Genomic DNA, 16,428 nt, shown 5'->3' on the forward strand with positions numbered 1-16,428 from the left:
AGCTGGACATGGTGGCAGGCGCCTGTAATCCCAGCTATTCAGGAGGCTGAGGTAGGAGAATCACTAGCACCCAGGAGGCAGAGGTTGTATTGAGCTGAGATCGTGCCATTGCACTCCAGCCTGGGGGACAGAGGGACAGTCTGTCTTGGAAAAAAAAAAAAAAATATATATATATATATATATATATATACACATACACACACATTCTTATACATGGGATAAAATAAACTTATTTTCTTGCATTTTCTTAATTATATCCTAATCAAAACCTTTTTAACAAATGGATTTTGAACCTTATTTTAAGCAAATTCTCTCTAAATGTCGTTTTCCAGTAGCTATGATCCTGTTAGCCAAGGAGTTCTTGCCCCCCTGAGACCTGTGCCTTGCTTGGCCAGCTCACCTGTTTCTACACTTGTGGCTGGGTCAGTTCCCCAAAAATAATGTCCTGTCCAGGTCTTGGCTCTTCTCCATTTGTTTGGCATAAATCCTTATCAGAACTCCCCTCAAATATGATGTGTGGTTGATTCATATGCCATTCTCATTCATTTTACCCATTCTGGGTCTTCATTGCATGCTGCCTTCTCTAATTTTCGACATAATTGTAAGATATCTGAGGAAAGAACTTATGGATATTTATTGTTTTGTGACTCCTGACCTCATTCTGCTACCTGTACTCAGAGTGGAGCTAGCCAGTTGCAGTGGCGTTGCTGTCTTCCACACTCGCAGACATTTGATAGTACTGCCCCTTCTTCATTCTCCCCTCCCTGATAGCATCACTGATGTTCATGCCCTACTACAGGAGGAGGAGTGGTAGAGAGAGGAAAAGCCATTACCAAAGCAAGGGAGACAGGAATGTCTCTAGAAAACATTGTCATCCAGGCAATCTACCATTTTAGGAACATTTCTTTTCTTGTAGGGGTTATGATATTGGGTCTGGACCTCTTGGGAGTCATTGGGTGAGTCTCGGGGACCCATAATCCCCTTGATTTTCAGGCAAAGTTGTGTGTGATATACTTCGTTCTATAGAGTTCACAGTTTACAGAGTTCTAAAGAGTTCACAGTTTGTAAAGATCTAGTGAGTTCAGGACATGATCCTTCCTCCATTCTCCCTGGGAACATAACCTCTACTTCTCTAAAGAAATGATTAGGAGGTAGTATGAGATCATGTTGATTCTAGAGTCTTACCTTTTCCACAAAGTACATAATGCCCTCATGACCACGCTGGCCAGGGGGCTTCCAGCTGAGCACCACATAGCTCCGGGTGGCCTCAGTGACAGAGAGGTCTGTCGGGGGACCAGGCACAATACCCTCTGAAAAACAACAAGGAAAAATGAGAAGCACACATTCTGGGTAGCCCAGGACACGCAGAGAGCCACAGATGCTGCTCTCCTCCTGGAAGAAGAGTTAATGATGGTTCCACAGTATAAAGAAGTATCTCATCTCTAAAATTCCCCCCAAAACATCATTCATTCATTCATTCTTCAAATGCCATTGAGGGGGGTTTTTTGTTTGTTTGTTTGTTTGTTTTGTTTTGTTTTGAGACAGGGTTTTGTTTTGTTTTGAGACAGGGTCTTACTCTATCACCCAGGCTGGAGTGCAAGTGGTGCGATCATGACTCATTGCAGCCTTGACCTCCTGGGCCCAAGTGATCCTTCCACCTCAGCCTCCCAAATAGTTGGGACCACAGGTGCACACCACCACATGTACATAATTAAAAATTTTTTTTTTGTAGAGATGAGGTCTCCCTGTGTTGCCCAAGCTGGTCTTGAACTCCTGAGCTGTCGTGATCCTCCCGCCTCAGCCTCCCAAATTATTTGGATTACAGGCGTGAGCCATTGCAGCCAGCCCCATTGTTCATTCAGAATACAGAGCTAAGGAATCTAGGACATTGTTCTTATCTTTGAATAGTTCTGAGGCCAGGTCAAGAGTTTTAGGGTTAAAGCAAGGACAAACTTCCAGAAGCACTCAGATCCCAGAATTCCCAGAGCATCTAGAGTTTAGAGCCACATGAACCCTTCAAAAGCAGGATTTACCCTGGCTCAGAGATGAAAATGAAGTGGGGCACAAAATCCTATGAGCAGACAGGCAGGAGCCAAGGTCCCAGTGGAGATGAGTTTACAGTTTTAGTAAAGTTTAGGACAATTTTAGTTTACAGTTACAGTAAAGTTGGTCTTATCAGGCAGGGAAAGAGGAGACTGGAAATATATGGACTCTAGAGGTCAAGAAGAAATAATGGCATACAGGAAAAATATTTAAAGAAATAATGATGAAAAATTTCCAAATCTGATGAAAGCTACAGACACACAGATTGGAGAAACTTGCAAACCCTAAGCACAAGATACATGAAGAAAACTACGCAATGTATATAATAATCAAATGTGAAAAAAAAAAACAGTGATAAAGAGAATATATTAAAAGCACATAGGGAAAAGGAAATACATTATATATTGAGGAACAAAAATAAGAATAAAAGCAATCGCTCTTGCGGTGTAGATCTGCACTATGCTGAGCAAAGCCCCTAAAGTGCTGAAAGAAAAAATCTGTCAACCTAGAATTCTATACTCAGTGAAGATATGTTTCAAGAATGGAGATAAATAGAGGTTTTTCAGATAACAAAAGATAAAATACCTGCACTACAAGAAATGTTCAAAGTAGTGCTTCAGGGGAAAAGAAAATCATATCAGATGAAAATATGGATTTATACAAAGAAATGAAAATCAATGGAAATGATAAAAATGTGAGTGAATAAAACCATTTTTCTCATATTTTATATCTCTGAAAGATAACTGACTTACAGTCAAACAATAATATCGTATCAAGAAGTTTATAATAAATATGCAAATAAGATGTATGACAATAATAATACCAAGGCCAAGAGTGGGAAATGGAATAATACCATTTCAGGTCAGGCACAGTGGCTCATGCCTGTAGTCCCAGCACTTTGGGAGGCCAATGCAGGTGAATTTCTTGAGCTCAGGAGTTTGAGACCAGCCTAGGCAACATAGTGAAACCCCATCTCCACAAAAAAATACAAAAATTAGCCAGGTATGGTGGTATGTACCTATAGACCCAGCTACTTGGGAGACTGAGGTGGGAGAATTGCTTGAGCCCAAGAGGTCAAAGCTGCAGTGAACCATGGTCATGCCACTGCATTCCAGCCTAGGCAACAGAGTGAGACCCTGTCTCAAAAAAAAAAAAAATGCACTGTTGTAAATTCTTACACTACATGTGAAGTAATATACTATTGGTGGAATGTAGATTGTGAAAAGATGCATATCATAAATTCTAAACTACTAAAAAGCAAAACAAAAAATTATAGCCAACAAGAGAACACAGATAAAATGGAACAATAAAAAAATATTCAATCCAAAAAACGCAGAAAAAGATAAAAAAAGAAACAAGTAGAATAAATAGAAACCAAACAGCAAGATGATTAATTTAAATCCAACCATATCAATGATGAAATGTAAATGGTTAAAACACTCCAATTAAAAGGCAAAGATTAGCAATTTAGATTTTTTAAAAAGCAAAACCCAACTATATTCTGCCTATGAGAAACCCATACATAGGCTAAAAGCAAAACTTTTAACACTAACACTAATGCTAACACTAATCAAAAGAAAGCTGGAATAGCTATATTTAAAGTAGATTTCCAGGAAAAAAAAAAATACTACCATGGGTAAAAGAAGTCATGTTATAATAATAAACTGGTCAGTTCACAAGAAGATACAGTAATAAAAATGTTAATTCATCTAATAACACTCCCAAAATATACGAAGAAACTGGTAGAACTGCAAGAAGAAATAGATAAATCCACCATTTGGTCAGATATTTCATCACTATTCTCTCAGTAATTGATAGATCAAGTAGATATTAGTAACAGTAAATAATTAAGGATCTAAAAGACTTGAGGAATGCTATCAACTAACTTGACCTAATTAATATTTATAAAACTCAATAATAACAGAATACAGTGCTTTTTGGCTGGATGTGTGGCTCACGCTTGTAATCCCAGCACTTTGGGAGGCTGAGGCAGGCAGATCACCCGAGGTCAGGAGTTCGAGGCCAGTCTGGTCAATGTGGTGAAACCTCATCTCTAATAAAAATACAAAAATTAGCCTGGCATGGTGGTATGTGCCTGTAATCCCAGCTACTCAGGAGGCTGAGGCAAGAGAATCACTTGAACCTGGGAGACAGAGGTTGCAGTGAGCCAACATCACACTGCTGCACCCCAGCCTGGGTGACAGAGTGAGACTCTGTCTCAAAAAAAAAAAAATATATACAATGCTTTTCAAGTGCACACTAAATATTTACCAAGATAGACCTTTTTCTGGTGCATAAAACAAGTTCAATAAATCTAAAAGGATTCAAGTAATATAAAATATGTTCTATTTAATTCTAATAATAGTATTAAAAACAAATAAAAGATAAATACCTGGGAAATCTGCAAATATTTAGTAACTACATAACATACCCCAAATAATCCATGTATCACAGAAAGTATAAAAAAATTGGCAAGTATTTTGCACAAAATAAAAATGAAAACACAATAGATCAAAATGTGTGAAATTTTGTACCTAGAAAAAAATATTTAGCACTAGGTGCATGTGTTATAAAAGAATGCTTCAGACCAGGCTCAGTGGCTCATGCCTGTAATCCCAGCACTTTGGGAGGCTGAGGTGGGTGAATCATGGAGTCTGTTGGAGGGGAATAGAGGAGGCATAGTGGTGGGTAGGGAGTTGGGGAGGGATAACATGGGGAGAAATGCCAGATATAGGTGATGGGGGATGGAGGCAGCAAACCACATGGCCATGTATGTAACTATGCAACAATCCTGCATGTTCTGCACATGTACCCCAGAACCTAAATATATATTATATATATATATATATATATATTTTAAGCCCTACACTTAATGTTAGGCTTAATGGTGAAGGATTGAATGCTTTCCCTCTGAGATCAGGAAAAGGCAAAGATGACCAGGCTACCACTTCTATTCAACATTATACTAAAGGTTCTAGATGGAGCAATAAGGAAAGAAAAAGAAATAAAAGGTATCCAGATAGAAAAGGATTTATGTTTATTTACAGATGGCATAATCCTGTATTAGAAAATCCGTAACAAATTTCAAAAAAACCCCTAATGTTTATGAGAATTAATAAATTAGTTTAGCAAGGTTGTGGGACACAAAATCAATACACAAAAATCAATTGTGTTTCTTTATACTAGTTTCTTTGTAAAAGCAAATTAAAGTAAAAAGCAATACCATTTACAGCATCATCAGAAATATGAAATACTAGAGATTAAATCTATTAAAATGTGCAGGACTTGCACACTAAAACTACTAAACAGAGAAATTAAGGCAAAGCTAAATAAATGGAAATACAGGATATGCTCATAAATCAAAGGATTTATAAATCAATGCTCATAACAGCATTGATGCTGTTAGGTTGAAATCCCAGCATGTTTCTGTAGAAATTGATAAGCTAAATTTAAAACTTATATAGAAATGTAAAGACAGAATAGCCAAAACAACTTTGGGGGGAAAAGCCAACACAGAATTAGAGGACTTATACTTTTTTTAAGATGCTAAAATTTATATATGAAAAAAATGAAGCTCAGAAAAGCTATGGTAATAAAGACTGTATGGTATTGATGAAGGGGAAAGAAAAATAGAGATTCCAGAAATCAATCTACAAATATGTAATCAATTGAATTTGACAATGATGCCAAGACAAATTCGTTGGGTAAAGAATCTTTTCAATAGATATTGCTGAAATAATTTAATAGCCATATGCAAATATAAATGATAGTAATAATTGAGACCCTTTTTGTAATATAGAAAAAAAATTTTTTTAAATGGGTCACAGAGTGAAATGTAAAAACTAATGCTATAACATTTCCAGGAGGGGAAAAAACAGGAAAAATACCTGGATTTGAGAAAGATGCCCAATGTCACAAACACTGACCAATGAACACATGAAAAGATGCTCGGCATTATGAGTAAAATGCAAATCAAAGTCACAAAGAAATGCCACTAGAAACCCACTAGAATGGCTAAAATTAAAAAGACTGGCCACACTAAGCACTAGTGACAATGTGGGAGAAACTGGGAGTCTCATGGAGTGCTGGTGGGAATGTAACATGGTACAATCTTTTTGGAAAACAGTTGGCAGTTCCTCTAAAAATTAAGCATACACCTATCGTATAACACATCTATTCAACTCCTAGGTATTTATGCAAGAGAAATGAAAGCATATGTCCACAGAAACAGTTAAGAATGTTCATAGAAGCTTAAAACAGTGAATGAATAAAAAAACTGGAATGAATTGATAAACACACCAACGTAGATAAATCTCATGCTGAGTAAAGAAAAAAAAAATGAACATGATTCAATTTATCTAAAATTGTAGGCAATGTAAACTATAGTTACAGAAAGCAGATAAGTGATGGCTGGAGATGGGGGGAGACATTAAAGGGAAGAATTACAAAGGGGCAGGGGTAAATTTTAGGGGTAATAAGTATGTTCATTATTTTGATAATTGTGATGGTTTCATGGGTATATACACATGGAAAATTTATCAAATTGTACATGTTACATATTTGCAGTTTAACTACATGACAATTACACCTCAATAAAGCTTTTAAAATAAAATGGGATTCTCTGACAATGTTACTTAAAACTCCAGATATTTTAGAATGTTCTTCCCAAAACGTCTTAGGCAATGCGCACTGCACCCTCTACAACAAAAGTTGAACTGCCTAGCAAAACATCAGCAATAGTATTTTGGGTAACCAGACTTCTTACCTGAAGGTTCTTCTTCAGTAACAATGATCTGTCCAGTCCAGGGTGCTGAGGGGCGACCTGAACAGAGACAAATATAAAAATCACAGACGTTCACAAATGTGCAATTTACCAGCTGCACTGATGAATTGGGAAAGTGGCTAGATTAGTCACAACTGGGATTGTTACTAGTAGACTGATGTGTTTTCCTATGAATCTTATCCAACACGTGGAGGGCATTGTGGGGAACACAGTCCCTGTCCTCAAGGGACTCGTAATCTGCTGGAGCCTAGAATCTGCCTGGACTGGCTGAGTAGATGTTTTTGGAACTGTACTTGTACAAGCTAGGTAAATAACCTGTGTTCATTTAACATTTCCAGAACAATCATAAGCCCAGTAGTTATTTATCTGTCATAATGAAGATGAAACAGGAGAGGTGATGATCCTCCAGGAAAGCTCAGCAAAGCAATTTTTTCTCATTACATTTTGAAAAACATTATCTACAAAGGAAATCAGTTGAGATCCTGAGGAAGGAAAAATGAATGATATGGGTACCCAGTTAAAGTGAAAATTCACTTGTATGATCCCATAAACATCAGAGAGAATGGTTCTAGTCCTGCATTAACCAGGGGACTTTTTGCCAGAGTTTGCACAAAAACAGAAAGGTGGTAAAGGAGATAACTTATTTGCAATTCAGACAAATCTTATTTTTATTGGAATTGATAAAAGAGGAGTACATGAATGTATGAGATGGAATTTGCCAGTTTAGAAAAGGGGGCAGGAAGTCAGAGGGCTGGTGAAAAGTGACTGAAGAGCAATCAAGGAACCTGAGGAGACACAGTTGCTGGGGAAACTGTGACATTATTATTTTATTTATTTATTATTTTGAGATGGAGTCTTGCTCTGTCGCCCAGGCTGGAGTGCAGTGGCATGATCTTGGCTGACTGCAACCTCCGCCTCCCAGGTTCAAGAGATTTTCCTGCCTCAACCTCCTGAGTAGCTGGGAATACAGGCACCTGCCACCACGCCCAGCTAATTTTTTGTATTTTTTTTAGTAGAGACGGGGTTTCCCCATGTTGGCCAGGTTGGTCATAAACTCCTGACTTCAGGTGATCCACCCGCCTTGGCTTCCCAGAGTGCTGGGATTACAGGCGTGAGCCACCGTGCCTGGCCAGTGACGTTATTTTAATTAGATTTTTACAATGCCACTACATGTACCGAAGGTAAAGAATACCACTGTGAATGTGGCATAGACCAGCAGTCCTCTACATAGGTGATTTTCCCCTTAGGTGACACTACTGGCATCTAGTGGGTAGAGACAAGCGATGTTGCTCAGCCTTCTGCAATGAACAGGACACCCCCAGCCACCTCCTCCCACAACAAAGAATTGCTGGCCTAAAATGCCAGCAGGGCCAAGGTTGAGAAGCCTGGCATAAGACTGAAATGTTACTATCCAACACTTCTCGTAATGCCATTTTATGTTTCCTATAATTGGAGATGTCATATGGGTTTCCATGAAACAAATATAGGGCATGATTCATGTACCACAGGGACTAAACGTTAAGACTTGGAGACTAAACATATTGAAATATTATTATTGTTATTATTGAGATAGGGTCTCGCTCTGTTGCCCAGGCTGCAGTGCAATGGCACAATCACAGCTCACTGCACGCTTGACCTCCTAGGCTCTAGCGATTCTCCCACCTCAGCCTCATGAGTAGCTGGGACTATAGGCATGTGTTAACACACCTGACATTTTTTTCTTTTCTTTTTTCTTTTTGTAAAGTTGGGGTCTTTCTATGTTGCCCAGGCTGGTCTCGAGCTCCTAGGCTCAAGCAATTCTCCCACCTTAGCCTCTCCAAGTGTTGGGATTACAGGCGTGAGCCATGGCACCAGGCCTGAACAAATTATTTTTGAGTCTGATATGAGAACTCAAACATACAACAGATATAATGTTGTCTATCTGTTTTTCCTTTGATATAGAGAGACGCACTGTACTGAGATATTAATGCTCTAAGGGTGGACTCCAAGGTAAAGAAATAGACCTTGAGCCAGAAAGAAAATTATTTTTGGAATGTATAACAACAGGAATAAAAATGCTCTCCAGCCTCTTTGCTTTCATACTTCATTCCACACACAATGCCTGGAACTTAGTTTAACATCATAAAGTCTTCTGAATAAAATAAAATAAAGCTCTTAAGAGAATGGCTAACGGCAATGTTTTCTGGGGATTTTCGTCCTCGAATTTTCTGATGAAAAACAGGATTTCTTGCTCTTGCCTCCCTCTAGTGGAAGGGAGAGAAACGACCTTGCAATGAAGCTGATTCCTGCAGTCATTTTTAAAAGGCTTACAGAAGATCCTGAAAAACGAAAAGTACTTACTTTTAAGTCTAGCTTTCTCAGCTGGATCCAGAGCAGCCACGGGCTCAGAAACTCGAGATGGGAAACCTATTCCTGTTTTATTCACAGCTCGAACTCGGAAGATATAGGAACGACCTTCAATCAATCCAGTGACTGGAAAACGAGCAAACTTCACAGGTGTGTCATTGCACTGCGACCAGCTATCTGTGCCCACCTCACACCTAAGGGAATGAGTGTGATTGACAAAAATATTAAAAGAAGTATGGCTCAGTGACTAGCTCCAGAGCTGCAAACCCATCCAGTTGTTTTGGATTTTCTCTCTGTAAAATATCCAAGGCAGGTGTGGCTCACTAGCTGGTGAACTGCAGGCACTCAGTTCCACTCAAATGCACTGTGTCTTCTTTACCAAGAGGAAAGAAGCCTTACGTCCTTCCCGAATGCATGAACAGCAGGCGTCTGCGGGGCCTTGTGTACAAAGCAGAGGGGTTTGGGAGTTGCTGAAATAAGCAGATAAATGTCTACAATCTTTGCATTGGAGAGGATCCCCCAAGCATCTCCCTGGCTGATGCCTTCAATTCTACCATTAGTGACTTCTTTGTCTTCTTCAGGTATTTTCTTTGAAAAACAAGAGGTATCATTGAGAAATCTGGCATCTTAAAAGATACCTATTTGTACTGTAGTTTGGAAAATAGTTTACTGTGTGTTCTCACTTGATGGTCATTCCATCCTGTATAAAAGGTAAGGAGGTTATTGTGAAGATATTTGTTTCTTTAACAGATGAGATTGATGAGAGGCGGGGAGATGCCCAGGCCTGACAGGGGTAGATTGAGTAGGTATTTGGAAATGCTGATTTCTAATTGAGTGCTTTTACAGCAGTTGGTACCTGGGGATGGAGTGGGTCATTCCCTAGCACACAAATGTGATAGCTCATATCATGCTGTTGGCCTAATCAACAAAGCTTTAGAGGCTCAACATGTGATTAAAATTTACAGCACTACGATTAAGCAACTCTTACTTTTTTTTATGAGCAGAGTGCTGTACTTTTAGTTCATATCATTTCCCCAATATGGCTCTACGTCTAAAATGTGTAATTTCCATATGATTTTCAGGGGCGTGCGGGTTGTCAGTGGCAGGACAAAGGTGGTTGGTGTGGGAGGTTTATTGTCCCTCCTCATGATCACCTTCCTCTCTTTGATACAGACAATAGACAATTTCCTTACGTAAAGTGGAATAGATAATGTACTCACTTTCCTTAACTAAAGAGTTACCAAATGTGCCTTCAATCTCTGCCTTTTATCCATTCCCCCTAATCCATCCTCCTTGGTGGAAATTCTGGAGCTGCTAGGGGTTTGGGGAGGTGGGGCAGTGGCAGAACCTGAGAGGGCCAGGACAATTCTTCAAACTACACCTGTCTCCAGAGATTCAGCCTCTTCTCTGTGCAGTTACTGCTGTGGTGACCCAGTGATACTAGAGGGTGCTTCCTAAGCTCATGTGGGCAGAAGGAAAGGTGGAAGCCACCGCTTCTGACACTTTTACAGCATGTTGTAGCAGAAACCTACAGCCAAGCTCACATCTGAATTCCAGCTCTGCCACTTATTAACTGCGTGACCTTAGGCGAGTTAGTGCTTCCTCACTGACATGTGGTCTTTGGCCGATATTCATTTCCTACTTGAAATAACAGTACTGACCTTAAAAGGTAGTTACGGGTTAGTGGTTAATATATGCAATGTTTTGAACAGTGCCATGCACACAGTAAATGTCTAATATATAATAGCCTCAAGGTGGGTATTTTCATTATGACTAAGACCAGAAGAGGACAAAATGTACATATTGATCCCAGCCTTTCACTGATCAAAGTTTAAAAATCTCTTGGAAATGTGCCGAAGACAATAAAGCACAAAAAAGAATATATCTAAACCTTCACAATCCATCACCACTAAATGATGAAATGTTATGAAAGCATTATTTCATATATAGGGTTAAATAGTATATGATTTATCAGAACTATTTCTTAGAGATAGTTCTGAGCACAATCACATATATTTATGTACTGCAAGGTTCAATACACCCTTGGTGCAAACCCATTGCGCTAATACAACCCAGATTATCCATCCCTGGTGATTTCTACAATGAGATTTCATTACTCAAAAATGAAGAGAGAATTGGAGCAATGATCTGAATAGAAACCAAGTTAGAGAACAATGTTATTTAGGCCAATAATCTAAATTTACTGTCTATATTGTCCAAACTCATGTCATAATTAATGTGTGAAGCCCAGTTACTATAAATATCAGAGCCTCTATGTTTTGGAGAATGTAGACAAGAACTTGTAGATAATGCATCATTTGCACTATTGATTTTTTGTTGTTACTTCTTTGCATAACTTGAAACCACATCCTGAGATAGAAAGATGACTTTGGTAGTATTACCAAAATAAATATTCTTAAATTATTGACATATTAGGAATATGGACATTAACTATGTTGAATTCCAATTGTTTCATTTCCAAGGTGGCCTCTATGAGGTCCACAAATTCACAGCATTCTTGCCAAATTAGTGACATGAGCTGGTACCCAAATTCAAAAAGTTCATATTTGGAATGTAGGTAAATATCTAATTCTTCATTTTTACCTGAATTCCAAAGATGAATTTTTTTGAATTTGACTAGCAGCTCATGTCACTAATTTGGCAAGAATGCTATGGATTTGTAGACCTACTAGAGACTTAACAGAGGCCATCTTAGAAATGAAAAAAATATATATATCTACCTACCTACTTACCTAAATTCCAAAGATGAATTTTGTAACAGTATGATATGAGCTGTCACATTTGTCTGCTGGGGAGTGATCCACTCCATCCCTAGGTATCAGGTACCAACTGCTGTAAAAGCACTCAATTAGAAATCAGCGTTTCTAAGTACTTATTCAATACACACACACACGTATCTATAATGGGTATACATACCCATTATATATATATATATATATATATATATATATATATATACATATATATGTACCATTATATGTATGTGTATATAGATTATGTATGTGTATGTATGTACATATATACACATACACACAAAGAGAGAGACAGATGCGGACAGAGGCAAATAGAAAAAAGAAAGATGAGAGATACAGAAATAGAAACAGAGGAGGAAAGGAAGGCCAGAAAAGAAATATTTCCCCTAGAAATGATGGGAGAAATCAAGCATGCATCTCTATGACCAAATAACTGTAACAGATGCACTAACTTATCAATAAAATATCCCAGAATAGGACTCCCTCCATCGACAGCTGGCTGTTTCCAAGAGATGATGATATAATCTTTGTTGGCCTCCAAGCACTTCACATCCAAGGGAGCAGCTGGGGCTCCTTCAATCTCTGCATCAGCATCTGTGGAGACAGAGAAGGATCCCATTCATTAACCCTCTCAGACATGCTGTCAACTTCGTAGGCTGAGGTCTCAGTGCACATACTTCTTACCACATCATCACAGTGGCTCAATCTTTGGCCCCTACACAGCAAGCATCAAATCTTGCTATTTGTTGATCAACATAACAATGTGTGTTTTTTACCTTCAGTAGGAAGAACATTGTGTTAAAAAATAGAAAGTGCTCTGAAAAGAACCCATGACCTTTGCCTCATGGCCCTTGCAGCCCAAAATGTTCCAAAAGAAAATTAATATGGAAAGGCTGAAGATTGCATTCAGACAAGTCAGTTGTGCCAGAAAGTTAGTTCTCATGACATTGATTGTGCAATGTTGCTAAGAAACAACTAAGAAAGGCTCCCAAGGGGGACAAATGCCCCTTCTGAAGGCATCCACAAGAGAATACGAGTCATGGAGCTTTGCCAGTCCCAAGGCAAGACACTACCATTTCGAAAGAGAAAAGAAAACATTTGTTTTAATCAAATGATTGTTACCAAGCTGAAGATATTTAGGAAAAAAACTCCGATGCAATACTCACATCTGAGCTTAGTTTATTTGAGTTTAGTAAAATCTGGGCTAATAAAAGAAATAGAGTACAATCACTGTTTATGAAATGAGATACCCTGACCATGAGGCCCCTTAGACACAGCTAAATTAGTGAATCAGGGCTGTTTATAGGAGGGCGAAAAGGGGGAATAAAATATTCAGTTAGTAACCGTTTAAGTGAGAATAATTAAGACAAGAGGCAAGGTCCCTGGAGGAGGAGGCCACATGCCAATTCCTCATGGCATTTGACCAACGCTTTCATAAACAGTTAATAGAAGAGGATGAGATATGCAGGAGCCACTCACTCAAGGGAAAGCACCCATGTCAACCGAACAAACACTTTCTTCTCCTATGATCTACATTCTGCAACTCTTATGAGTTGCAAGGACATTTGATAACATGGCAGAAATATTTGTCTACTTCTCCATTTAATAGGTTTGCATTATCTGTGAAGAGCTCAAGCCACTTGGGTTTTGAACATTCTGTTTCTTGCTCTATGAACAAACAGGAAAGTGTCTAGGCAAATATCTCCTGCAGAAGTGCTATAGGAGAATGTAACTAATTCATCGTGCCTAAAACTTAGTGCAGAATCTCTGCATGCCATTCAATGGGAAACGAGCATTATGATGAGGAGATACTTCTTTCCTTCCAGGCTTTGAAAGCACTGGATGGCAGACAGTGGGGATGCTGATGGCAAAGGCAGAGCAGAGCCGCAGAGGAGGTGGGGATGCTGAGGCTGACATGCTTGGGCTACAAAAGAGGCATAGCTAGAAAGCCACTCAGCTGCAAGGGGGACAGCTGGCAACCTCTAGCCATGTCCTTTTGCTAATGGCCTATAGCACAGCAACCAGCGGCCTCTGCAGAGTTTAGTGAGCTGGGCATTACATAGATGCATGATGGCAGGAATGCACTGTAACAGAGCCTGGCAGACAGCAGGTATTCAGGGAGCCATTGTTCAGCATTTGTATAGCATTGATTGGAGCTGAGGTGGGCTTGACAATCTTCCAAGTTACTCAGGCATTCATTCGCTCATTCATTCATTCATTCAGTATTCTTCTAGGTGTTAACTGCAAAAGTTAAAAAATAAAGATCCTAGCTGGGTGCAGTGGGTCATGCCTGTAATCCCAGCACTTCTGGGAGGTTGAGGCAGGTAGATCACTTGAGCCTAGGAGTTCGAGACCAGCCCTGGCAATATGGTGAGACCCTGTCTCTGTATTTTAAAAAAAATAGCCAAGTGTGGTAGGGTGAGTCTGTGTTTCCCGTAACTTGGGAAGCTGAGGCAGGAGGATTGTATGAGCCTGTGAGGTAGAGGCTGCAGTGAGCTATGTTCGTGCCACTGCACTCCAGCCTGCATGACAGAGCAAGACCTTGTCTCAAAAAAAAAAAAAAAAAAAAATCCTTCTTGTTCTCAAGAAGCTACAATGTAGTGTGGGAAACAAAACATAATTGGGATGACAGAAGAAAATGGTGATGCAAGGAAACAGTATTTGGCTTCTAGCAGCTGCTACACAGTGTGGGGTCTATAGTACCTTTCAGGCGACATTAATCCTCTTCTACGCCTCTGCCCTTCCCTACCCCAGCCCTCCAAATGGTCAAACTCTTTGTAGGTTTGATGATTAGATCAAAGATTAGCCCACAACTCTTTGTATTTTGACCTCTGACATAGACTATTAAGAACTTTTTGCAAAATGTAGGTAATTCTATTGTCAGTCTTTATTGTAAATTATTATATATATATATTTTATATCAAATATATGATAATCAAAAAAAGTTAAAATCCACTTTTTATAACTCAGAGATAACTACTGTTAACATATTGGCCTAAATCTTTCTAGAATTTTATTCTACACTTACAAACTCAGAAATGATTATTTTTGAAACAAAGTGATTGTACTACATAGCTTCATGTAAGCTGTTTTTCCTGATATATTTCCATATCAATACATGGAGGTAGACACTGTGTTTGGTTGCTGTGTGTTATATCATTGTTTCATGGAACATCTATTATACTTTATTCTACAAATTGCATATTGGTGAATATCTATATTTCTTCCAATTTTCCCCCAAACATTTTTTTCACCTTTGTCCACTTAGTTCTTAGAATTGTTGGATATGTCTGTTTGTGATACCAGTGGCAAAGACCCTGAGAAAAGCGGAACCAGTTTATACTCACCAGCCACTGTAGCAGTGCTTGCCCCGCCATCCCTTTACCCCGGTGGATTTCAATAAACTTTAAATCTTTTCAATATGATAGGAAAAAAAGATCTTATTTCAATTTTCTTTTTTGAGACAGGGTCTCACTCTGTGGCCCAGGCTGGAGTGCAGTGAGGCAATCATAGCTCACTGTGGCTTCAACCTCCCAGGCTCAAGCTCTCCTCCCTCTTCAGGCTCCCAAGTAGCTAGGACTATAGGCACACTCCACTATGCCCAGCTAATTTTTTTTATTTTTTATAGAGATAAGGTCTCACTATGTTGCCCAGGCTGGTCTTGAACTCCTGGGCTCAAGTGATCCTCCTATCTGGGCTTCCCAAAGTGCTGGGATTACAGGTGTAAGCCTCTGTGCCCAGCCTCATTTCAATTTTCATGGATTTGATTATTAACGAAAAGTTTTTCAAATACTTAGTTGCCATTTTCAATTCTTCTTTCATGATATTTTTATGACATTATCACCTTATTATTTCTCTGTCTCTTTCTCTCTTCATGAGAGAGAGAGAGAGAGAGAGAGAGAGAGAGAGAGAATGTGTGTGTGAAAAAAGAGAAATAGAGGAAGAGAAGGAAAGAATACATCAAACCCTCAAGGAATATGTAATAAAATGATAATACTGGATATCTGTGGGTGGTAGACTTATGGATGGCTTTACTTTTTATTTCTTAAATTTATATTATCTATTTTTTCACAGTGAACACATATTATCTATGTAATAAAATCCTGGCCAAATGTGTACAGCTCTTTACAATGTGTTTCTGCAGACATATGGTGCTTTATACACTGATCGTTCTGGTATGAAAGCTATTTTCTAAGCTGCAAGAATATCAGAGCCCCAAAGCAATGCCCTGAAGTGGCCTCATGCAGCTCAGTGAATACAAAGTTAAAAAAGAACAAATATTATTTAAAACACTAGCAGTTTCTTACAAAGTTAAACACAAATTTATCATATGACCTAGCAATTCCACTTGTAGGTGGGCATCCAAGAGAAATGAAGATATAGGCCTATAAATATGAACACACACGTTTATATCAGAGTCATTTATAATAACCAAAGAATGAAAACAGTCCCACGGTCCATCAGTGGGTGAATGTATAGTCA

The 16,428-nt window shown here is 38.8% G+C and overlaps 1 protein-coding gene across 2 annotated transcripts in view; it reads right to left on the reverse strand.

Moving 5' to 3' along the window:
- Window positions 1-16,428, reverse strand: part of MYOM1 (myomesin 1) — a 162,986-nt gene that overhangs the window by 78,850 nt on the left and 67,708 nt on the right. For both annotated transcript variants that reach the window (XM_032293278.1, XM_032293277.1), the window contains exons 11-14: window positions 12,399-12,540; window positions 9,167-9,366; window positions 6,809-6,865; window positions 1,186-1,310 (exon numbers count right to left, since the gene is read on the reverse strand). In XM_032293278.1, coding sequence (XP_032149169.1) covers window positions 1,186-1,310; window positions 6,809-6,865; window positions 9,167-9,366; window positions 12,399-12,540 — 524 coding nt within the window. The remainder of the gene's footprint in view (window positions 1-1,185; window positions 1,311-6,808; window positions 6,866-9,166; window positions 9,367-12,398; window positions 12,541-16,428) is intronic.

This window comes from Sapajus apella, unplaced genomic scaffold, assembly GCF_009761245.1.
Source record: "Sapajus apella isolate SASKATOON/1434 unplaced genomic scaffold, GSC_monkey_1.0 scaffold29, whole genome shotgun sequence".
NCBI classification, from domain to species: Eukaryota; Metazoa; Chordata; class Mammalia; order Primates; family Cebidae; genus Sapajus; species Sapajus apella.